Below are 25,165 nucleotides of genomic sequence, written 5' to 3' on the forward strand. Positions count from 1 at the left end.
TAAGATTGTAGCAGTCATGTGCTCCAGCATTATTCCCCAAGACTGTTGCTTTTGTAATAATCATATGTCTTTGTTAAGTCATAGAATACTGATTGTTGCATTTTTATTATTTAAAACTGCTAACCTATGTCCAATGATTGTGTAAATAGCTGTCTTATTATTCAAATTGTTATTTGCTGAGCATCACATTACTGTCTAAGGAGGCAACAATCCTAACCATATAATACTTTTTAGAAGCATGAAAGTAGAGAGATTGCTCTTAATTAATGACATCTGCAGACTTATCTGTCATGCCTATAAAAGAAAGGATGATCAGCATTTAAGATCCCATCAACAATGAGGTCATTAGAGACAGAGTAAAAATTCAGACTATACAAGAATTGGCAAGGTAATTTTCATTCTTCTATTCAAGGAAACCATCTGAGCATTCACCTTAAGTGATGTAGGGAAACAATACAAAACTTTCATCTGATATCCAGATGGGGCTCTGGTTCCCCACTATTCCCAAATACAATTACAATGCCTTAACAACTGTACCACCTTACTCAGTTTACCAAAAAGGGGTTCCAAATTATTCACTGAACATATTTTATTATAAGCTGTTTATTAAATAAATGTGGAAATGCAGTGAGTGTGTCATAACTATAATATGTGAAACATACATTATATACACAAAAAAATGGTTAGAAATAGAACAACTCATGAAATTCACAGGAGAAATCTTTGACAATATACTATGGGACAATATAAAAGATAAAAGACAAAAGTTTTTGCTGAAAAAATATTTAAAAACAATTAAATGATTATGCTTAATTGTCTTAAAACATTGCGTTTATGTAAGTACCACTACATAATAATTATTTTACTGTAGCTTTAACAGTATTATTTTAACAGTACTGTTGTGATTAATACATGTGAAAACTAGTGGAATTGCTCTAAAATGTAGAGCTCATATGGGGAAGTAAATGAACCTTTAAAAAATTAACAGTTAAATTATGTTGGTCTAATCCCACATTTTGATTAAATCATAATTAACAATGTATAATGGTGTTTGAAACTTCTGTTTAATACAGTACATGTTCCTCTAACACAGACTTCTTTCCTATGGCCACAGAGCATGGCTTATAGTGATCTAATAACAATGTCCATAAACATTATGAAAAATACAGACACTATCATTTTCAAAGTAACCGTAGATTACTGTCTTCTTCAAGTTGAACCCCTATTTTATTCACTAACTGTTGTTTTTTCTGTACCTAGTGGTTATTCATCATTTTACTGTTTATTAGAATCAGCTTCCATCTTACATTTAGTATTCCATTTTTTCTGGAGTAAATTCACTACATCTCATTGGCTAAATAATTATTCTCTACCATCATTTTTCTTTATTTGGAACAGGTTCCATGGCAAGCTAGTGGAAAATGGACTCCATCACGCTACCTACCTACCAAATTTTATGTCAACTTACATGAATGAAAATACACAAAAATATTTTCATGTATACTGCAGTTATCTGATAGTCCAAAAACCTGAAAATATGGTTCAAATTCACTTGAACCAGACAAAAAAATTCTTACTGAACTTTCATTTTAATAGTAGAACACTAATTTTTAGTGTTTACTGTCAATAAATTTGAATACAAAACCATGTATCAGATTACTGTCCAGTAAAAGATTAAGTTTGACAATTATCACAAAACACTATATATCAACTATATATATCTATTGTGCCAATAAACAATAATATATTGTTATATCATGTATTAATATGTATATTACAGTTAGATTCTTGCAATAAATGATTTATTTTTAAATATATATTTAGTTTCTTTGAACATCCTACCTACGTCATAAACAGAAACTGACTTTAATAATCTCCTTTGAATAATACAAAAATTACAATGACAACAACTTTGCATTACATTAAAATTTCTACACTGGTAATGTGCCATTAGTTTCCAATAAATCATTCTAATTATACATTCAAACCATCCTAAATTAAAATGGTAAGCATTTTTTACAAAATTTTTTCATCACTGTTAAAAGAGATTGGATGAACAGACTGTTGGTAACATGTGTATGACAATGACCAAATGCTCAATATAGTTCAGTAATAAATAAAACATTTTATTCAAATGAGACATCCTTGGCCATACAATCATGGCTTATTATATAATTATATTTAATGATTTGTGTATTCTTTGGGAGCAGCATTCAGTGGTGTACAAACATGAAAGATGCAGGAGAAGTCAATAATCAATTCATAAATACCAAGCTCACCACTAGTGAATTTCTTCTAACCTATAGCACAATCCATAACATTTATTCTACTATACAAATACAAAATTATACCATATGAAGTACACATAATAAACACCATTGTGGGAAAAGAAAAATGACAACTATGTAAAGGTGAACATTTCATATTTATCTTTATATACGTGAAATTAATTAAACATGATTTTCAACTTTTCAGCTGTTATATGTATGTACCAAAGAAAGTGAAGCCATGTAGTTAATACTAACACCATAAAAAGTGTTTCAAATAGTGTTTACTTAAATTTTTTCTTAAAAGTATTATTTTTTGTTTCTTATGGATGAAGAGACTCTGTTGTTAATGAGACTACTCACATATTTCACTTCAACAGAACTTCTGTCTTCCCTGTAAGTCTCTTCAGTTATTTAAAATGAATATCTTAGCTACAAAAGAGATTTTAAAATATAAGTACAGGATTGAAATATATATCATTCTTTGAGGACTGGTTTTATGCTTGCTCGTGGTGGAATTTATGTAATAAATTTAATGAAATTTGTTTATATTAAGATTTTTCTGTATTTTGAATTTCAGAATGGGGTGCCATATAAACTGATGCAATGTTTTAGGGCATATTAAACATTTCTTAGAGTATTTACACTGTGTGCTCCAGTTCCATTAGAACAGCTTGTGTGAAATTCCAAACTGCAATGCTATCTTATGGTGAGTTGTGGCATTATGACCCTTGAAGTCTCAACAACAACTGTGTAGAAGAACAAACAGTTGTAGCCACTGAATATTACCTCTAGATTGCTTTATGCAAAGACATGCTGAAAAGTAAGGCTTCTGAATTTTTTATGTGAAAACGCTTAAAGCTTTTTAAATAAAACAAATGTTATTAACATTCTACATCTTTATCCTTCATGTCTACATACTCATTTCTCAACAAAGTCACTGTTGTGATGAATACATTTCTCCCAATGAGAGACCAGTTTGTTGATACTGTCACTGTAGAATGTTTGACTTTGTTCACAGAGCCATAACCTCACCTCAGATTGAACCATTTCATCACTATCGAAGTGTAGTTCTCGAAGCGGTTCATTAGGTTTTGGAGATGATGAAAATCAGATGGGGCTAAGTCTGGACTGTGTAAAGGATGACTGATGACAGTGAACCCGAGGCATCAGATTCTCATAGATATGACAGTGCTCATGTGTAGTCTGGCATTGTCATGCTGAAGGAGTGGGTGTTCCATGTGTAGACAAATATCTTCTGCAGCCAGGAACTCAATTACATCACACTGTTGCTCATGCACTGATATAGTTACATTACACACCACCATGTTACATGCCACAGTTCAGAGCCCTGTAGTGCCAGGGGGTTGCAACTGGTGTCAATGAAGCAGGAAAGTTGACCAAGTAATATGTGTGACATGTAATACTTCAACCGACATCAAGAACAGAATAAAAAAGTGGGAGACATTACTTTTTAGCACACACTACTCTGAAACAAGCATATGCTCCCCCTCTTACATAATTCAGTCACTGTTTATTTGATATTTCTAACAAAGAATTTATGTAACTTTCATCGAAGGGAAAGTTCACTTTAGAAAACTATAATATTACAAAGAGGCAGAATGTCTCAGCAGCAGTTATCTTCTGGGAGCAAAATTCTAGATACATTTAAAAGTGCAAAAAATGTTCCTAATTTTCAGAACTAGTAGTTCCTTCCCCAGGAAATTAAGGTTAGAAAGGAGGACAGTTTATTCAGACCCCAGGATGACAGAGACACACATGAATATTTAGTCCATAAAGGCACACATGAATATTTAGTCCATAAAGGACCACCGTATGAGGGCTGTGACTGTTGATAAATACAAACAAAACAGACACAGAAAACTGTTCTGTTCATAAGAGCACACAGACTGTGAAGGTAAGAGGAATATTTCCCTTCATCCTTACAACCGGTGGGTTCCTCTCATCCTCAAATCTGGATGTCATATCACAAGAGGGAACTTGAATGATTTAGCTCTAGGGGGGAGCATGTAAAGCAACTGTGGCTTAAGAATAGTTGACCAAGCACTGGGTTGATATGCACGTAGTAGAACAGTTTGTGGTGGGATAGACCCACCATGGTATGCAGCCCCCACAAAGAAACTTACAAAGAACAGCAATTACTGCAGCAAAACGGCACTGCATGAAGCCGCCAATGACTACCATAGCAGAATACTATCAAAATGTCTCACAGAACTGAAAAAAATTCTAGTCATATATTAAGGCTCCAAAGTTAATTTCCAGACACTCATGTGTGGCTTAGAAAGTGAAATTGAGATTAGCAGAGCGAAAGCAGAAATGCTGAACTCCATTTTTAAAAGTTTCTTTCCAAGGCAAGGTTCAGGAATAATATCCCAGTTTAATTCTTGCTGTTTTACAAAAATGAGCAGCACATGTACTAATGTCAGTGTTACTGAGGAAAAGCACAAATCACTTACATGAAATAAAGCATCAGTGTGTAATGGATTCCTGTAATATTTTATAGAGATACTGCCACTTGATTAGTACCCTTCATAACTATAATACACTGTGTATCCCACAAACAAAATACTGTGACCAGTAGTTAGAAGGAAGCACAGGTCACACCCATTCACAAGAATTATAGCAGGAATGATCTACAAAACTACCACCCAATATTCTTGACATCCATTTGTTGTAGAATTCTGAGTTGAAATGTAATGAGGCATTTTATGACAGATCAGCCTCCTCTGTGCCAAACAGTATGGATTCTGTAAACATCAGTAATTTGAAACCCAATTTACACTTTTCTAGCTTGACATAAGCAAAAGAACATGGCAATCAAGTTGCTATAGTTATTTCTTGATTTCCAAAAGCCATGCAGGTTGGTGTCACACAAATACTTATTAACAAATGTATGATCATATTGGGTATTAAATGAACTTTGTGATTGGATTGAGGATTTCTTGATAGGAATGACACAGTTTGCTCTCTGGGAGGAGAGTCACTGACATGCAGAAGTAACTTCGGGAGTGCCCAGGTTAGCGTGCTGGGCCCTTGCTGTTCATGTTTTATTTAATGATCTACAGACAATATTAATGATAACCTCATACTTTTTGAAGATGACACAGTTGTCTATGAGGAAGTACTGTCTGAAAAAGCCTACATAAATATTCAGTCTGATCTTGATAAATGTCTTGAGTTCAAATGTTGTACATGGCAAATGGAAGAAAATGCAGTTAGTGTACAAAGGATATTGCTCATGAAACATTTGTTCCATCCAGCCTGGAGTACTGATGTATGAGACTTATGCAAAATAAGGTTAACAGGTGATACTGAATGTATGCAAAGAATGGTAGCACAAGTGGCCACAGATTTTATTTGACTCATAGAACATTGTCACTTAAATGCTGAATAATCTGAATAGCAGATGGTTGAAGACAGACATAAATATTTCTGTGAAATTCTACTTAACAAAGTTTGAAGAACCATTATTAAATGAGAAATCTAGGAATACTACAGCCCCATAGAGATTGCTCTTGTAAGAGCCACAAAGACTAGATTTGGCTTATTACCATGCATGAGGAGGCATGGAAGCAGGCTTTCTTCCCACATTCCACCCATGAATAGAATGTCAGAGACCCTAATAAATAATACTAATGATATTTTTATTGTCAGTAGCCCAGTACAGCAACAGTAAAGCGTCATACACATAGTAAAATACAACTGATGATTCAAAAGTAATATAGGTTTAAAATTACAAAATTACAATGAGAACAATCAACTATTGACAAAATAATTTAATTAATTAATTAAATCTACTCACCAAGCAGTGGCAGAATACACACATAAAAGGCAGTTGTAATTGGCAAGGTTTCGGAGGAGCCAGTGGCTCCTCCTTCAGGCAGAAGGGTTGAAGGGGAAGTAAGAGGGGTGAAGGAAAAAACTGGAGAGGTCCAGGAAAGGGGTAGATTTTGGGAATGTCACCTAGAGCTATGGGTCAGGGGAGACTTACTGCATGGAATGAAAAGGAAAGACTGATTGTTGGGGGCTGCATTGGACAAGATTTGGAAACCTGAGAGCTTAAAGGTAGACATGGTAATACACAGACAGAGATTACTGCTTAAACATCATGCATGAGTTAATAAGAACGAAAAGCTAAGCACATTGTAAACAACAGAGGTGGGATGGGACTGGTTAAAGATAGATGGATAAGACAAAGGAAGAGTAGAAAACTAAAATGGAGTGAAGCAAAGAGTAGTTACTGTGAACAAATGCTGTGGTGGAAGAAATTAATGCAAATTAATGCCAGGTGGATGGTGAGAACCAAGGACATGTTGTAGTGCTAGTTCCCACCTGCAGAGTTCTGAGAAACAGGTGTCTGGAGGAACAATCCATATGGCTTGTTTGGTGAAACGGGTACTAAGGTCACGATTGTCATGTTGTAGAGCAAAAATGTAACATAACTTGAATCATGTGAGGGACACTTGTCTTTTATGGTAAATATCATCTACTTGGTTTTGTTTTTGTTCAGCATGAATCCATTTGCTCTAAATTAATAGAATGCTTTAGCAGCTGTCTGTCTTTCCAAGGCTACTGAGATCATTATTACCATGAAGAAAATTTGTACCATCTATGACAAGCATGTCAAAGTGGTTTGCAGTGTATGGTTGTAGTTTTAGAGAGAAGAAACAAGGTGTCAGGAAGGAATTCCATAACATCATTGATGGCCAATAAAGGCAGAAGAATTGGCATTATGTCATCAACCATCAACAGGTATAATAGCATCTCTCCGGTTCAAAACAGCCTCAGAGCACTGCCAAGGCAGGAGGGTTGGAGTGAAGAGGACATCAGAATGTCAGCAGAGAGACAGTCAAGAGATACATCATGGGCAGCAAAGAAGTTGGAGCTGCAGCTGACAGTCAGACTTCAACATGCACTAGGCTGCCTGTCAAGCCACTATCAAGGACTTAACTGTTCAGTGGTAGCTCAAGACTCATAATTTTTACTCTGAGTAAGCAGTAAAGGACTTCAGTAGACACTGTAATGTTCAAGCCATATTGCATAAACTCCAAGTTAACTTTACACCAAGGAATTAGTAACTGAACTTCTCATCTTCTCCAGCCAAGAGTACCTCAGTGACTTCTCACAGCTAAAACAAACTCTCCCTTTCATATCAGTGAAAGATGGTTATGTTCAAACCACATTGCTTAATTCTTAGGCAAGGCGCAAGCCATGGATGCAGCAATGCTGACATTAGTTAAGCAGAATTAACATCCCCCTTGAGCATATATTCTGATAAATTGCTGAAGGAATGTGCTGATAAGGTACCCTTTTGCTTTGTTTATTGACTATCTGGGGATTTTCCATTTCTTGCCTGACATTTGTCCTCAGTCTGTTATAGACATTTGCTCCATAATAAAAAAATCCACACTGTCAACATAGAAATTATTTTTCCTCCTAGTATTGAGGTACCGAAATGCACAGTTCATCCTAAAATCATTCTTCTTCTTGTCAACCATGAATTTGATTAGGTGGTAAATGTATCAGTACATAAGTGTAAGAATCCCTAACTCATGAAAAGTCTTATGCACAATGTTCAGCTATCAATTTTACAAAATATTCTTTATGCTCACTTGATCTTAATTGTGTTACACATGAAGATTGTACCACAGGACAAAAAACCCTGAAGGCATGCTAGCAATCCTGTCAGCAAGTTAAAACTATGAGAGAAATTTTTAACTATAAAAATGGAAGAACTGAGTTATCAGGTTGGCTAGTTAGTTAGCTTCATGTTCCATAAATTGTTTTGTATGATAGATCATAATAATACGAAATAAGTCATTATACATTCACATTGCAAATTAACTTGTACATATAGTTACATTGTGAACATTTCTAAGTTTTTTATCTTTTTTTTTTTCTTCAAGAAGAAAAAAAGATATACAGACGTTGTGATTTAGTAAGTCCTACCCACCACCTTTTATACAATACAGTAATAGAAATTCTTCTCTGGAGTACAAGGAGTTGTCATGGAAAAATATTCTCAGTTTTGGTTCCAACTTTTACTTTACTGTCTGTCTGACATTTTGTATCACTGAGCAAGTGATCAAAAATTTTTGTTACAGCAATGTGTACCCCTTTTCATGCTAAAGACAACCTTAATGTTGGGTAGTGAACATCATTTTTTGTTTTGGTATTGTAATTATGTGCATTGTTCTTCCTTTTGAACTGTACTGAATTATTTGCAACAAACTTTACAAGGGAATAAATGTACTGTGAAGCAGTAGTCAGAATGCCCAATGTCATGGGTGAGCACCACATGTTATTTTACTGCACTTTTTTGTGCAGTGAAGACATTCTTTCTTTAATATGAGTTACCCCATTTATCACTGGTGAAGTATCCCTATATGTGCAGAACTGAATACGGTTTTTTTTTTTTTTTTTTTTTTTTTTTTAAAAAAAAGTTGAGGGTAAGATCATTCACAGAAAATCAGTTAATGATACTTTAAAGACCTTTGTTTATCATTAATTTGCATGAATGCTTGGACTGATTTCAGTACTAGTGTCATTTGCAAGAGGAACTAATTCTGCTTTTTTATATAAGATGGAAGATCATTTACACAAATGAGGAATAATAGTGGGCCTAAGGATGTTTAAAAAAATTGACATTATTCATTGGTTGGCTACACCATCAGTCCCATAACACTTCAATTTATGCAGGGCATTGCTGTGATTCCACAGTCAAATGTCATAGGTAGGTCACAGAAAATACCAACTGTTGCTATTTCCTTTGTTTGCAAAATCTGCTGAGTGAACATGTAAATGGCATTCTCATGCTTGTGCCCTCTCGGTTGTCCATCTGGATGCCTAGATACATTAAGTCTCATCATGTGTGTTCCCATTGAGTTTTACTTCTGGTTCCCATAAGACAATTTTATTTGTTTGGAACTGCATAAAGTGCGCCTTTGTAAGTTCAAGAATGAAGCTTTTTGCTTTTAATCTGTAGTAACCCTGTTCCATTTTTTTTACTTGCTATATCTGGCATGGATGTGTTTGTGTAGTCATCAACATAAAAAAATTTCACTGTTTTTGAAGAGTCCTCTATTGTCCAAGTCAGTCATCTGTATAGGTCAAGAACAGGAGCAGCTCAATCACTGAACCTTGTGGAATTCCATATATAATGGTCTCCCCCTCCCCCTCTGAATTTAGACTTACGTTAATGTGATGCACTGTTTTCTGTTGTTGAGATATAACCGCATCCATGCAAGGGGAATGGTGCCTTTAATGCCATAGAATTTTAGTTTCCATGATAGAATTTTATGAAATACACAATCTAAGGCCATGGCAAGTTCACATAAAATGCCAACAGGGCAAGTTTTCGTATTTATTTCTAAACTGAGTTTGTGAGATCATATATTGCATTCTATGTAGAAAATCCTTCACAAAAGCAAACTAAGCTGTGATTACCAGATAGGTCAATATTGCTTTGTAAACTGCCTTCTCAAAAAATTTTGAGAATGCTGGCAGAGGGAATTGAATCTGTAATGAGGAGTCACTTGCAGTTTTTGCTAAGTTATAGCGGATAATGTAGGGGTTTTATGTACAAACATAACTCAAGTGTGTCACTACTAAGTCAACACTAGATTTTAGTACTTTGGTTGAAATATCATAACCAGGAGATTTAATGGTTTTCAATGACCTAGTGATTTCTTTAACAGTTTGTTTGGCAAGACTGATGTCTGGTGATGATTGTGCAGTGAGTGTTTGAGTAATGTAACATATCTATTTTGTTGGTACATTTCTGTCTCTGCATTTTTACCTAATATCAGGAAGAATTAATTGATTCAATGAATTGAATGTTCCTGTCATCAGGATATTGAATATCATTTTTCTAGCTAAATTTATTGGTTTCATGGTCAATAATGTTCTGAAATGCTTTTGCTGGTTTTGGTTTTGCATTTTTGTTAAATTTAATGTTGAAACCGTACTGTAAACCACTCATTGATTTCCCTATGTGTGGTCATTCTGAGCCCAAATTACGACACCAAATTTGATTTTTTAATGGAACTATATACCTTTTATGTGGCACTGAGGCCAATGGAGCCTCACTCACATACCCAACTGCTGTTTCTGTATTTTGCTCATTTCATCAATGTATACTTCCTCCCTGGGCCACTATATCCCAATCAGCCCTTGGTAGCTGAGTGGTCAGTGTCACAGAATGTCATACCTAACGACCCGGGTTCAATTTCCGGCTGGGTCAGATATTTTCTCCGCTCACAGACTGGGTGTTGTGTTGTCCTTATCACCATTTCATCCCCGTTGACTCGCAAGTTGCAGAAGTGGCGTCAACTTGAAAGACTTGCACCAGGCGAATAGTCTACCCGCTGGGAGGCCCTAGCCACACGGCATTTCCATTTCCAATGCATGGATGGGACATGTATGATCCACTGTCCTGAAAAATAGAATATATACACTAGTCTCAATTATTTGTACCCTATCATGAAGATATATATAACTCTCACATTTACATGTCCATTCCTTCCTTTCCTTTTTCAAGTCAAATGACAACCTATATTGTCCACCCTAAGTGGGGACCTCACTCCTGGTGAGGTCATTTTCTAGGATGGCTTCATTGAGCATCTGTTAAAGATTTTTTTTGTTACCATCAAGGTTCTAAAACTGGTACCACAGATGTCTTTATGATGCCAATCTAATATCAAAATATCTATGGCAGCATCTATTGCCATTGCCCATTAGCATATAATACCTATGACAGCATCTATGCTGTTGGCCATTAACATATGATATTTGTGGCTCTCACCATATGACATGTCAAAGCCTGTCTTGAATTCCTTTATACAAAAGAATTAACAGAAAGAAACACAGTGTCAAAATTTTAGGTGCTAAGACACACTGGAAGTGTTTTTAAAACAAATGTTGGAAATTCCCAAATTTGTAAATTGCCAGGCTGATGGAGAAAAGTACATGCATACCACACCTGTAGCAGACAGTGCATGTTCAACATGCCAGGCACATATCCATGATTGATGAGATATTGGTAAATAGATAACACAGCACAATACAATTGGTAAAGCTACTTTTAGTTCCCATTGATAGGTTCACTGCCAGTTGGTCACAATTATTATTTGCTCAAATTTGCAACTCATTTAATATCCATGATAATTAGCAGTTGCCTTAGCACTATCACTATGTGTTAACAATGAAGATAAAATGGAATTTTTTTAATGCTTTCTTCATATACGCTTGCTAACAGCATCTATCTTTGTGCGGGTTCCAGAGTTTCACAGTAATGTTGTATCCAATTAATGTTTTCATCCTTGCAAAGATAAAATATGAATGGTGGGTTATACAATCAAAATTACTTGCTCCTGAAGACCTATATGTAAGTGTTATTTATTAGTTAATTTCTTGGATATTCATTTGAATGATCATGACATTTCGTTACAAATTGTGGAAACATTAGAAGAAAAAAGAAATAACTTTGATGTTTCTGTCAATTGTGGTTTGAATGATGACTGTTGTGCTATTTAAGACTAGAGCATTTTTGTTAATGGCAGGAGGAAGAAAATGCTTAAAGTTAAGATGTCTGCAAAGCCAGTTTAATTTCATAGAACCTGAACATGAATTGTATAAATGGAAAGAAGATTTGCAAACAGTAGAAAATATGCTCCAAAATGAAATGTGCAAAAGTGTGACAGTCAGTGCATTATAACTGAGGGAAATATACAAGACTAGACCCTCTGAACTGAAGTGAGGTGAATATTACTGAATTCCAGACTTCTTCAACCTGGTTAAATAGATTCAGAGAACGTACATTAAAGGAAATCACAAAATTATGAAGATTACTTCAAGTAAATGTGTAGAGGAGATGTCATTGATAGGTAGAACTATAGACAAATTTGTAGATTCTAGACATATTCATATACAACAGTGTTAGTGATAAATAACAGTGGACTACAGTTTCTGCAGCTTTATATGAGCCTTCAGGAACCTCAAGGCAAATTAGGGACAAAACTTTAAAAAAGGGCTGTTTACTTGTAATTGAAATTGCAAATTCTGAAAAAACGGGAGAGAATAATTTTCAATACTTCAAGCTGTCCATCTTTCCTTCAATGCATGTGTCACTCTGGCCTTCCCTGGAAGGTTCCAAATGCTGTCAGTGTATCTACATAAGCAGAACATCATGCCAACCTTGGCAGTCAGTGATTTTAATCCTGATGACAAAGGCGGAGAAAGCTATTGAAAGCTCGATTGTTTTATTTGAAGGACACCTCATGTAAACTGAGAAGATTTTATTGAGATTGTAAGAGCTTGGCACAATCAGAACACCTTGCATCACATTACTGCTGCAATGGTTTGGCAACATTTGCCATAAATGAAACCAATATCCACTTTTTCAACTATCACATACATTGTGCAAGTCTGAAATGCTTTGTGAGTAATTTGGCTGATCAGTACAGCAAGAGAGCGCAAAATGATGGGATTGAAGCACACAGGTTAATGCACAAATCACATCTGAGTTACGTGTTCACCTCTATTTGGTACAGAAGGCAGACATTTGTGGAGCCTCTTCTCTTGATGGTGGGACAGTGGTTCTTGACAATATTACCTTCTTATTTGTTATCTGAGTACGTTTCACACATGGTAGGACATAGAAATAATGTTAAATGCTCTTTCCATAGTCATAGACTAAACTATATAATTCCATTTCCAAAAAAACAAAGTTGTCATAATTTGGCAGCAATAAATGCTAAACTTTACTTGCATATATAATAAAATGTGCTAGGTTTTAACAAAAACTGCACCTTCATATATTTACCCATTCTAGTCATATTGGGGGTGGCAGGACGTGGGTCTGAACAATCATTGTCCTGAATGCAAGTCGAAAGTGCTAACTACTGTGCCATCTCACTCGGCCAGATTATTTAATCTGTCCTTCATGTGAACAAAAATAGTACAGCACAATTAGTACTTGCCAAAGCAGTTGTATGTAAATAATAAATATACAAAATGTATAAAAATAGTGGTTTAATATTTTTTGATTCTGTAAGTAATTAATGAACTGAACTGTTGTCACATAGAAAACTATTGCGTTCTTGTTTTCAGACAGTTGTATATGAGAAACTCTAAAACAGAAGCAATTAAATTAAACTCATTTAAGCCTAGCAATAACAATTAGGGGTGGGGGGCTATTTTATGCCTACCTTTTGTAAATACTGTAATCTAGTCATGTAATTGATATTTTAAAATTGTGAACAAATGTTTATTGTTTTTAATCATTCATTCTACCAGATTCTATAAATGTTATAATTTTTGTCAGTTAAACTTAGCTCAAAAATTTAAGTTTGAGGTCATAGTGGGATGTGAATTTTCACAACAAATGTCATATTCAGTATTTTCAGTTTCAGGACTCTACTTACATCTCAGAGCCTATTTTACAAGTATGTTGTTAATGAGAGTCAATAGCAGTTAATGAAATTTGTATTTTTTAAATTGCAGTTCATATGAAGTATCAGCCTGTTGGTAGCATACATTATTGACAATGCGTTGATATTGCTAATACTGCTAAAAGATATTTTAAGGTTCTGGACTCTTCTTTTTTTGTCAAAGTACTTTGACACCACTTCTTTTGGTAGTATATGTCTTCAAAATTCATTAGCATTGCTAGGTCTAATCTTACAGCTCTGTAATAGGAGCAGTCAAAACAGGGCTCACAAGTATGTGGAATAATTGAAGATGTAATGACTGAAGATCTTATAAGTTATGATAACTGCGTTGGAATCTAGAGGAAGGATAAAGTAAAGGGGGTAGTGTAATAAGTATTTCAAAGATGGTTAAATCACTCAGATGGGTAAAGGATGACATAGAAACATACAAGTCAGAAGGCATGGAATGTACAAGTTAGAAGGCAGTAATAACAACTGCCAAGTCTTGTTTATAGTAATAACAGGCATTGTCTCCTATGAATGCAATGCTCTGTTGCCTTGGTGGACAATGGTTTTGGACAGGGGTTTCCATCTATGGTTTATATTTCTCTTCTATACTGAGAAACAATTGAGATTTTAGAGGTTTCCAGGAGAAAAATAAGCTGTGGACGGAAACCCATCTCCAAAACTGTCATAGTGTTTCATGAGAGCAGCAGCTAGCTCCACCTTCTCCACTGGTGATTGTGGCAATCAGTCATGATCACTGAGTAATGACCAAGTTGTGAAATGTTCTGCCTATGGTCCATCAGCATGTAAAGTCACATATGATGCTGAATGGATGGGCTAGTGGCAGGCACCAGGGCTTATAACTTTGATGGGTTCCTATCCTCAATTTGTTCCTCAAGACACCCTTTACAACCCCCTCAAAATTTGTTGCAACATTTCTGGGACACACTATAGATATTATAGGTACTAATCAATATTTTTTAGTGGTTGTGGATAAAGAAAATTTATTCTAGGAGTAATGTAAGAGCCTTAGACAACATGGTTATTGCTAAACATAACTATTTGGGAGGTCATCTTCAGAGTTTGAAAGGAAAGAGAAGGAGCTTATAACAAGTTGAAGCTCTGAGTCAGTCTATAAGCTATTCTAAGATGGAGTGATCGTTAGTGCATTGCCTGTGAAAAGTGGGAATCTGGGTCCAAATACCAGCCCAGCATTCAATTTAAACTTGTCACATAAAATCAACACATAATATACTCTGCATGGTGTAATAAATTTTTTATTAGTAATTGTAAATAATACTGCTGTACATCTGCCAGTTTTAATAAACACAGCCACTGAGCACACCCATTCCGTATGAAATTGTACATGATTAAAGTAGTGTATTGGAAACCAAGTTTAAAGCAAGCTTTAAATGGGAAAAGGAAATATATATAACAGCTATAACAATTGAGGATCTCATTACAGTTGTGAACTGAAAAAAATGCTATTGCATATTACATCACAAAAAATATTAAAAAGCCTAGAAGTGTGAACGTGATTCCATAAACTAACATGCTCAAATGTATATAAAATACAGTTAATCAAGACTCAAGAGGTACTGCAATCAACTGTAGAGTAAGTTAATGTTGCTTATTATTTTTAATGTGGATGAAAAAAGTCATAAATGATAACTCATACTAGCAAATATTCATAGAAATCATGTCTTAATTATTGTTTAGAATATTGAGTCAAGTAGCACAGAAGGCAATACCAAACAAAATGTTCAAAAAGTTTAGAAAAAAGGCTTAGTCAAGTTGAAGTCTTTTCCTTTAATCATTTTGTAAGGAAAAATGATCAGTTTTTTCACATCTCACTGTTTTAATAAAAGGAAATTTTCTCGTTTTCAGAGGATAAGAAACTGAACTCAAAGAAAACATTCTGGGACTTCTTAATTAACTAAGAGCAGTAACCTTAGTACTCTTTATCATACCAAGCCACAGTAACAATTAAGCCAATAAGTTAATATATTTCAGCTATTTCCATTTATTAGTTGATTTACGTAATGTAGGGTTATTTGTAAGTACCTCCAAGGTTTCAGAAGAAAACTGTGAAAAAACTAAAAGACATAGATATCAATGTATAGAGCATTTCTACATTTCAGTTGCTCAATATGGGCTTCATTTGTGACAAGGTAGACATCGATACATGCGTGTAATTCATGGATTCACTGACATGACTTGCCTGGGATGGCTTGCCAATTCCTGTTCATCGGGTTGCGTATCTGCAGCTGTGACACTATGTAGCAGATGATTTGTTTAAATGTTCTGACATGCCTGTCCCCTAGTGCAACTGTGTGCTGGTGTATATTTTGAATTGAAATTTGGCGAGTTAAGCTGATTTTGCATTTAAAAAAAACCATAACAATTTTTTTGTCAGTTGCCCAGTGGCGTATAAGGCCTTGACAGACAGTAAAATTTACTTTAAATGCAAACTAAATGTATTTATTTTGACTGCTCTGTTATACCCTTTTCATATAAGTAATTTATAGAATATATAGAGTAAAAGGATAACATACTAATGCTTATATTGAAGACATTTTCCACTATTATATATACTATATGTTGTTGTTGTTGTTGTTGTTGTTGTGGTCTTCAGTCCTGTGACTGGTTTGCTGCAGCTCTCCATGCTAATCTATCCTGTGCAAGCTCCTTCATCTCCCAGTACCTACTGCAACCTACATCCTTCTGAATCTGCTTAGTGTATTCATCTCTTGGTCTCCCTCTACGATTTTTACCCTCCACGCTGCCCTCCAATACTAAATTTGTGATCCCTTGGTGCCTCAGGACATGTCCTACCAACCGATCCCTTCTTCTAGTCAAGTTGTGCCACAAACATCTCTTCTCCCCAATCCTATTCAATACCTCCTCATTAGTTACGTGATCTACCCACCTTATCTTCAACATTTTTCTGTAGCACCACATTTCGAAAGCTTCTATTCTCTTCTTGTCCAAACTATTTATTGACCATGTTTCACTTCCATACATGGCTACACTCCATACAAATACTTTCAGAAACGACTTCCTGACACTTAAATCTATACTCGATGTTAACACATTTCTCTTCTTCAGAAATGCTTTCCTTGCCATTGCCAGTCTACATTTTATATCCTCTCTACTTCGACCATCATCAGTTATTTTGCTCCCCAAATAGCAAAACTCCTTCACTACTTTAAGTGTCTCATTTCCTAATCTAATTCCCTCAGCATCACCCGACTTAATTCGGCTACATTCCACTATCCTCGTTTTACTTTTGTTGATGTTCATCTTATATCCTCCTTTCAAGACACTGTCCATTCCGTTCAACTGCTCTTCCAAGTCCTTTGCTGTCTCTGACAGAATTACAATGTCATCGGCAAACCTCGAAGTTTTTATTTCTTCTCCCTGGATTTTAATACCTATTCCAAATTTTTCTTTTGTTTCCTTTACTATATGTACCATCATGCAAAAATTTAATTATGTTAAAAATCTGTAAAATCCGTCTACTGATATGTTCATTTTTCTGTGTGTGTTGTCATTTTCACACATTCGTCTTCTGAATCCCTGGAGGTACTTATGAATAACCCTGTATTATTCAGGGAGATAGTCATATTTCAGAATAAAAGTCTTAACTAAAAGACATCACTGTGCTATGTACTCATCTTGTCTGAGTAACACATTCTATGTCACATTATTTTCTTTTGATGACTGGTTTCAGCCAGTCTAGGCCATCATAATATTTAAAAACAGTTCACAGCAACTGTTGTAGTAACAGTTTCTGCAACAAATTTTGAGATTTGAAGATGGCCCATTCTGGCTGAAACTAGTACTCAGAATTATATATATTGTCATCTAGACTGTTGTATTCAGGCAAGTCTTATATATACAAACATATACTACAAGAGTTACATGGAGTTATCAGCCGTGATAAAGTTTAGCCACCTGTCTCAAGACATATTTTGAAGTTACATGTTTTAACATTAGTTTATGTAAATATATTTTCATCAACTGAAATTTATTAACTTACAAGTCACCTTCAATAAAGTAGGTTTTACAAGGACATGTTGAAAAGTAATGCCTTCAAATTTTTGTATGTGGAAACTCTTAAACTTTGTTAAATACAACAAACGTTACTAACATTCTGCATCTTCATTATTCATATCTACCTGTATATTTCTCAACATAATCACCATGGTGACAAATACATGTCTCCCAAGGAGAGAACAGTTTGTTGATACTGTCACTGTAGAATGTTCGACTTTTTCAACAGAGCCACAACCTCACTGTCAAAGTGAAGTCCTCAAAGGTATTCTTTAAGTTTTGGAAGCAAATGAAAATCGGTGGAGCCAAGTTGGGACTGTATGGAGGATGATAGATGACAGTGAACCCAAGACATTGGATTGCTGCAGATGTTATAGTACTTGCATGCGATCTGGCATTGTCATGGTGAAGGAGAGTATGGTCCATGTGTGAATGACTCTTTGAATATGAAACTTGACTACAAACATGATGTTTCTCACACACTGATGTGGTTAGGTTACACACTACCATGTTACATGCTACAATTCTAGCAGTAGAGGTCTACAAATATATAGATATGAAGAACAAATATGCAGGTGTAACAATTTGTTTTATCAGTTGATCAGTGGTGTAGAAGTCTGTGACAGGCAATAAAGTTTACTTTAATAGCAAACTAAACATATTTATTTGGACTACTCTGTTTCTGTTTCATACAAATAATTTATAGGGTATAGGGTAACATACTTATGCTCATATAAAAGATATTTTTCGCTATTACATACACCATGCGTAACCCCACATAAAAATGTAGTTATGTTAAATAATCTGTAAAATTAATCCATGTCATTATGTTTCTGCAAGATAATGCCCACAAACAAGATATAAAATCCAATATTATCTAATTACAAGCTTAGTGGTAAACTTCTGCCATGTGCCACAGCGTTTAAATGCCTGGGAGTAGTACTATGAAGATGTAAAAAATGGAACAAACATATGAGATCAGTAATAGGGAAGGGGAATCAGGAACTTAGAGGTTTTGGCAGAATTCTGGGACTGTTGACTCCTTCTTCTAAGGAAACCACATCAAAGATGTTGACCAAGCAAGGTGGTGCAGGGGCTAGCACACTGGACTCACATTGGGGAGGACGACAGTTCAATCCCACGTCTGACCATCCTGATTTAGGTTTTCCGCGATTTCCTTAAATGCCTCCAGGCAAATTCCAGGGTAGTTCCTTTGAAAGGGCACAGATGACTTCTTTCCCAGCCCTCCCCTAATCCAATGTGACAAATGACCTCGCTGTCTAGTTTCCTCCCCCAAACAACCCAACCGAAGATGTTGATTCAACATATTCTTAAGGTACTGCTCCAGTGTCTGCATTCCTTAACAAGTAGGCCTGACAGCAGACATTAAAAAAATTTAGACACATGTTACTAGGATTATAAAAAAGGCAGTATAGTTCTTAGAAAATTGAGAGTAGATGCACATGTAAATTAAATGGGAATCTTTGGTAGTAAATAACGTTGTTCTCATGAAACCCCGTAAGGTAAATTTAGATAACTAGTGTTTAATGTAGACTGTCCATCAGTCTCCCCACTTTCATCACATATTTTGGGTGGAGTTCATGAGAATATCATATAATATCGTGAGAATTATAAAAGAGAGGACACAAACAGAAAGTCATTTTTCCCTCACCCAGTTTGCAAATGGAATAAGATAGGGGATGTGTAAAACTGATGCTAACAAGGGAACCTCCCCATCGCACCCCCCTCAGATTTAGTTATAAGTTGGCACAGTGGATAGGCCTTGAAAAACTGAAAACAGATCAATTGAGATAATAGGAAGAAGTCGTGTGGAACCGTGAAAAAATAAGCAAAATATACAAACTGAGTAGTTCATGGGAAGATAGGCAACATCATGGACAGTGGGACCGCAGGAGCGCCGTGGTCTCGTGGTAACGTGAGCAGCTGTGGAACGAAAGGTCCTTGGTTCAAATCTTCCATTGAGTGAAAAGTTTAATTTTTTATTTTCAGTTTATGTTACAAACTCTTATGTTTTCATCACTTTTTTGGGAGTGATTATCACATCCACAAGAAAACCTAAATCGGGCAAGGTAAAAGAATCTTTTTACCCATTCACCAAGTGTACAAGTTAGGTTGGTTGACAACATATTCCTGTCATGTGACACACATGCCATCACCAGTGTCGTATAGAATATATCAGATGTGTTTTCCTGTGGAGGAATCCGTTGACCTATGACCGTGCGATCAAATGTTTTCGGTTCCCATTGGAGAGGCACGTCCTTTCATCTACTAATCGCACGGTTTTGCGATGCGGTCGCAAAACACAGACACTAAACTTATTATAGTGAACAGAGACGTCAACGAACAAACGGACAGATAATAACTATGCAAAAATAAAGAAAGTAAAATTTTCACTCGAGGGAAGACTAGAACCAAGGACCTCTTGTTCAGTAACCACTCACGCTACCACGGGACCACAGCGCTCCTGAGCTCACATTGTCCATGATGTTGCCTATGTGGCCCATGGACTACCCAGTTTGTATATTTTGCTTATTTTTTCACAGTTCCACACAACTTCTTCCTGTTTTCTCAATTGATCTGTGTTCAGTTTATCAAGGCCTATCCACTGTGCCAACTTATAACTAAATCTGAGGGGGGTGCGATGTGGAGGTTCCCTTGTAAGTACCTTCCACCATAAACTACACAGTGCCTTACTGAAAATATGTTTTATATTCTCCAGAAAGTGCCTCATGAAATATCAACACTTTTACCATTTCCAATGGTAATTCATCAACTGGCCAGGAATTTTAGCCAGGCAGTTGTTGACTGGGTGACTACACAAATATGCACAATTTCATCAAGGTCCTTTTTAAGTGGTGTATCAGCACTAACCTCACTCAGTCCTTTCCTTTCATTTTAATTGTCATCTGTAAAATTAGAAACTTGCTCTTAACACAGTCTTTCAAAGCACTCATTTCAGTCATCTACACAACACAGGAACACATCCAACAGAATGCAAAAAGGCCAGAGAAAAGGTAATGGAGCACCAGCTTCACTACAGCACTATGAGTGTGTTCCTGTATGTACCACTACATGGTATCATATACAAACTCACTCCATACTTTGAATTACAACACATGCTATGATTTAGTCATGATATGTTACTTTTTTCCACAAAAGCAGTATAATGGGGTGAAACTTAATGCTTTACATTCTGTGTAAATATGTTGATCTAAAACTTACTGTTTTATTACACACAGTCACATCTTTACTTTAGAGGTAGGACATACATGACATCTATCAAACAAAAATTTATAACATATTCATTCTTGCTTTTCTATTATTTTGTTATGCTTGTCTATTATATCTTTGTTACTGTCCTCTTTTAACTTTCTTAGTTATTTCAATTTTTACCTATTAAATTTTGTCAAGTGCATACATTTAAATTTTTTAAGGAGCTTTTCTCTATGGTTTCAGTGAGAGTTGACTGTACACAGGCTGATATGTTGATTACATTTTTATTTGGAGGACCATTTGAAGGACGAGTCTATGCAACGGGTAATCCACAAGCTTGTTTTGAAATGGGCAGTGGGCAATCTCAATTGGTTTTACGAATTCCTATGGGAACCCAGTGTGGAACTGTGCAGCAGGTAAATAATACTTCGTATTGTAGTATTGCAGTGCATTTTCTTTGAGTATTTTATTGTATTTGCATGTGAATAAGAGACAGAAATTGAAATCAGTCCAAAGTGATTTGTTCATAACTCAGGATCTGATTCACATGTCAAGTCACTTTTCTTAATTTTATTAATTTGCACTAAAATTTATTGTTTGATCAAATAATGTCATAAAATATATGTTTTATAAATCAAATGATACATATTTGGTATCCAAAACTGGAAGTAATTCTTTTATTCATTTCTGGGAAGATAGTGGAAAAACTGAACTCATACTTGGAGATTTTTGTTTTATAGGTATTAGGTCATGGTCCAAGGCATACTCCTCTGCATAACCTTCCATCTTCCAATGTTGGAGACCTCATCAGAGGCTATAAAGATTTCAGAGGACAGTGGCAAATTTGAACAAGCTCAGCAGACCAAACTGTTTAAATTTGCTACTGCTATCTGAATTTTTATAGTCTCTGATGATGTCTCCTACACTGGAAGATGAAATGTTAGGGAGAGAAATAGGAAGAGTTAGGAAAAGAAAGAGAGATCATAGCCCAATGCCCTTAAAAAGAAAGTTGCCAAGGATGCAAATAACAGCTGTGAAAGCCTTGTTTCATTTTTAATTTTAAATGTCCTCACAGTAACTTGTAAAATTCTGTTAAATGCTTATTATTCATTTTACTCTGTAAAGAGTGCAAAAAACTCCTCATCCATGCTAGTAAAATCCCAGTGCCCCAAAACTGTAATTATTCAAAATAATACCAAAATATGTCAGCTAAAACAGGTACAAGTGTAGAAAATAGGAATAAGTACAGAAAGATTTTTGAGGTGAATCACTCTCTAGGTTCCTTTTCAGCTATCCTGATAATATTCATACATTTACTGTTCAATATATATTGCACAGAATCATTAATGTGAACTGCACATACAATAAACTCTGAAATGGCAGATTACATGTTCATTTTCCCCCTCATGTTCCTTACTTTTAAATGATGAGTTACATTGTATCAGGAACACCATTTTAGCTTGCTTATTATGAGGGTACTATCAAAAGTAAAGATAGAAAGCACAGAAAATAATTTCAAAACATTAGTGACTAATAATGGTGCTGTGTTATAGAGAGACACGTATACAAGACTGAGAATTTTCTTAACTTTCTGATGAATCATTTGCAGAGCTATAGAGCATGTGTACACCCATGAGCACATGCTGCATGCATGCACCTACCCACCCACCCACCCTCCCACACACACACACACACATACGCACACACACACACACACACACACACACACACACACACACACCAATTTTTTGCAGGTGCTGCACCTTGGCAGAGGGAATGTGTTGAATGGAGTGGGCGAGGTGGGCAAGGCGAGAAAGGAAATGAAGAGAGGGAGACTGGGTTGTGGAAGGGTGGTTGATGACTGGGAGGGAGATGCAGCAAGTGCACAGCTTAGGAATGTGGCACCAGTGAGATGAGCTCATTCTGGTCATAAGCAGGGGGAGTTGTGGGCAGAGCACAGTGACTTTAACAAGGAGATTGGGAAGGAGAGATATGACAGAGTAAGAGGGACACTGTAGGAGAAGGTGGTGTGGGTGCAGGATGAGTGAAGTTAATGTACTGTGACTGGGATGGAGGTGTATGTGAGGCATGGACTAACAGAGATTTGACACCAGCAGGATTAAAAGATCAAAGGGGGTGTTGCAAGGGCAGCTACTACCTACATAGTTCAGAGAAGGTGGTATTAGGGGGGAAGTATCCAGATTGCACAGGTTGTGAAGCAGCCACTGAAATCAAGCATGCTGTGCTTAGTATGCAATAGCCTGCTTGCCAGTACTTTGAAGTTGTACTTGATTTTGTCAAAACTATAAGTCTCATATCTTGCTGTACTGAAAAATATCCTGGGAATTAGTGCTATTAATGACAGTACTTAATGATGTAGACTGGACAAGAAATGAATTTTAAAAGTGGTTCAACCATTTTATTTGCACTATACCATAGCTGATGACCAGTTCCAGTTTATACAGGTAAAGGAACCACTATGAGGATGCAAGTAATGTTTGCTTTAAATAAAAGCTGTAATGGTGATGAGCATTTGTTACCTTTGAGATTAGACGTGGTGAGTTGATGTTAGTCAAGAATGCCTTTAAAACAACAAAGATGACATTATCAGCACCTCACTGTGTTTGAGCATCTCACTGTGATTGAATGAGGCCATATAAGAGGCCTACTAGAAGCTGGATGTTCCTTGCGCAATACTGCAGTAAGACTGGGCAGGAATGGAGCCACTATACATGATTGCTGGCAGCAGTTGTCATGATAATGTATGGTCACAAGGAGACAGGATACTGGATGGCCACATTGCGCAACTGGGAGGGAAGATCATTGTGTTCAGTGTATGGCTCTGGCACATCTTACTGCATCTGCAGCACCAATTTGAGCAGCAGTTCACACCACAGTGATGCAACAAACTGTTACAGATCGGTTACTTCCAAGTCAGCTCTGAGACAGATGCCCTGGAGTGTGCATTCTGCTGACCTCAAACCACTGCCATTTGCAATTTCAGAGGTGTCAGGCAAGAGATCATTGGAGGGCAGGGTGGACATCTGTCATGTTTTCTGATGAAATCTAGTTCTGCCTTGGTGCGAGTGATGACCGTGTGCTGATTAGGAGGCGGCCAGTTCAGGGGCTGCAACCAACCTGTGTGCATAATATTGCTAGACACACTGGACCTACACCGGAAATTATGGTCTGGGATGTGATTTCATATGACAGCACCCTTACTGAAAACTGTACGCCGGTCTAGTGATTCAAGCAGTTGTGCTGCCATTCATGAACATCATTTGAGATGGTCTTTTCCAACAGAATAAAGCTCACCCACATACTGCTGTTATAGCCCAACATGCTCTACAGTATATCAAGATCTTACCTTGGCCTGCTCAATCACTGGATCTGTCTACAACTGAGCACATATGGGACATCATTGGACAACAACTCTAACATCATCCACAAACAACATTAACTGTTCCTGTATTGACCAACCAAGTGCAACAGGTATAGAACTCCATCACACAAACTGACATATAGCACCTGCACAACACAATACATGCATGTTTGCATGCTTGTATTCAACATTCCCTGTATTCAACATTCGCCCAGTTACATCAGTTCTTAATGTACCTGTGTTTCACATTTGCAATGACTTAGCTCATGTTTATGTTAATATGTGATCTTGCAATACTAACCACTTAAATACAGGTGTGTTACCTAGAAAAACATATTCCTGAAATTATGTTATTCTACATTAATTATTTTTTGGTGTTGTGATTTTCTTCTGCCAGTGTACATGCTGAAGAAGAATCACACAATCATTAAACATAGTCAAGTATTGGTGTAAGTTCACAGTGGCATAATATATAGTTACAGATATGTGAAAGTGACAGTACAACACTAAATAACTTGCAATATTATCACCAGCATTAACAACAATGTCCAGTGAACAGAGTTTGTAGGTCATTAACACTTTTGGGTTGCATATCAACTAGCTCACCCAAGATTTTTAAGACACAAAATGTTACTCAGTTTCATATTCTTTAGAAACCTGTGTTGCATGTATTATGATAAAGCACAGAATTTCACTCTAAATGACACAGAGATGTTACTCAAATGCTTTCCAGTCCCAGGCACTGACACAATCTGACTGAGATGTTATTC

At 36.1% G+C, this 25,165-nt stretch overlaps 1 protein-coding gene across 1 annotated transcript in view; it reads left to right on the forward strand.

The window, feature by feature from the left end:
• Positions 1 to 25,165, forward strand: part of LOC124555311 — a 471,119-nt gene that overhangs the window by 402,873 nt on the left and 43,081 nt on the right. Inside the window, exon 22 of the mRNA XM_047129186.1 lies at positions 21,257 to 21,429. Within this exon, the coding sequence (XP_046985142.1) occupies positions 21,257 to 21,429 (173 nt within the window). The remainder of the gene's footprint in view (positions 1 to 21,256; positions 21,430 to 25,165) is intronic.

The sequence above is a fragment of the Schistocerca americana genome, chromosome X (genome assembly GCF_021461395.2).
Source record: "Schistocerca americana isolate TAMUIC-IGC-003095 chromosome X, iqSchAmer2.1, whole genome shotgun sequence".
Classification (NCBI taxonomy): domain Eukaryota; kingdom Metazoa; phylum Arthropoda; class Insecta; order Orthoptera; family Acrididae; genus Schistocerca; species Schistocerca americana.